This window comes from Gavialis gangeticus, unplaced genomic scaffold (genome assembly GCF_001723915.1).
Source record: "Gavialis gangeticus isolate Ggan-Ray unplaced genomic scaffold, GavGan_comp1, whole genome shotgun sequence".
Classification (NCBI taxonomy): domain Eukaryota; kingdom Metazoa; phylum Chordata; order Crocodylia; family Gavialidae; genus Gavialis; species Gavialis gangeticus.
The window spans coordinates 29,713,367-29,714,923 of NW_017729033.1; the positions used below are offsets into that span (position 1 = coordinate 29,713,367).

Here is a 1,557-nt window from a genome sequence, read left to right on the forward strand (position 1 = left end):
TTTTTTTTTTTTTTTTTTTTTTTTTTGAAACTCCTGCTTTCTGCAAGTCCATTTATAGCTCTAACAAAAGATGCCACCTTGTCCTGCCTTCTGCCAAAGAATCAACGTCTTTTATAATGAAGTCCATATATCTGAGTCTTTGAGACATCTGTGAAATTACTTAATTTTAGATTCAGTGCATAAAGTGGTAGTAGCAAAGAATAATGAAAGAAAAGTATAATGGTAGTGTTGCAAAGTGGCTTGTGTATGGTATATGCAGATTATGACAGTTCTGTGAGGAAGTGATGCCTTGAGTAAAGCTATCCATGCATGTATTTGCTAAGAGGATGACCATTAACTTGTAACTTGCATGCAAAGGACACTGCCTGTGTAACTGATTCTTTACCTTACCAATTTCAGACCTTTAACATTTTATTTTCATTTTTTTCAAGGGAGAAAAACCTTCCTTTGTTAAAGTAGAAGATTGTATAATCTTTATTTTCAAGTAATCAGAAGGAAGAATACTTGTGATCTTATAACAGTTATGGCATAGCAGAATAGCACATTTCTTGACAGCATGCTAGGTAGCAAGCTTGAAAGTTGGGTTTTCAAATTCACCGTCAATGAAATAATTTAGGATAATACGCTACAGAAATAATGCAGAATCAGGGACATTTTTTTTTTTTAACCTTGTATTCCCCATTCCAAACTCTTTAAGGAAATGTCATGGTCTTTTTTTCTAACTGATAAAATCTTACTGTTGATTAGCTTTGATTGTCACTTAAGGAACTTTGACATATTGTACATACTCATATATTCATTATCAGTTATTGTCATCCTTTTTCTTTCCTAGGCTCAGAAATGGTACAGAGAACTTGGCTTTGCAGATGCCAGATATGAAGAAGTCAAAACTAATTTGACACAGACACTTTCTGAATTAAATCAACTTAAGCAAGCAAATGGAGCTAAAATGTTTAGAAAGCAATGCTGCACATTAATGGTATGTTTAAGGGGGGGGTGGATGAAAAAGACTTCTTGGTATGAGTTGGTCTTGGTTACAGAGAGATAAGCTTGTGATCTGAGCAATAGATTTTTGGAGAAAGTCTAAAATCTTAGGTTAATAGGAGACCCACAAGTTCAAACCCAGGCCTTAATGGGTGTGTCCAGAGGAACACACAGGTGCATTTTACTGGGGACAAATAGCATTAGCACATAGTTGCATCACTGTTGCTTGTCCCCAGGGAACACCCATGCATGCACGCTCTGGCAAACAGCAAGTTGCCCTGGGTGGGGTAGGGGAGGTTGGGACCAGCTCCTGGGTTGGCCCCAGCAGCTTTATCTGGGGGTCCCCATGGGGCTCCAGTGGCGGTGATCCAGGTGCACAGAGCCTGGCTGGCAGCTGGAGCATGGCTCCAGACAGTCAGGCTCGTGTCGGACAGCGCACACTGCTGCCATGTGTGACACCCTACTTTTTTCTGCTGCAGTTTTTTTTTTTAAATTGGGATCTCCCAGTATAACCCCCCCCCCCCCCCCCCTCTGCCCCAAAATAACAACACACACAACCCCCCCCCTGGCATA

The 1,557-nt window shown here is 40.3% G+C and overlaps 1 protein-coding gene across 1 annotated transcript in view; it reads left to right on the plus strand.

Annotated features, from left to right (window-relative positions):
* The window catches only part of CUNH4orf50 (chromosome unknown C4orf50 homolog), a 153,262-nt gene that overhangs the window by 9,125 nt on the left and 142,580 nt on the right, over positions 1–1,557 (plus strand). The window contains exon 3 of the mRNA XM_019525815.1: positions 833–979. Within this exon, the coding sequence (XP_019381360.1) occupies positions 833–979 (147 nt within the window). The remainder of the gene's footprint in view (positions 1–832; positions 980–1,557) is intronic.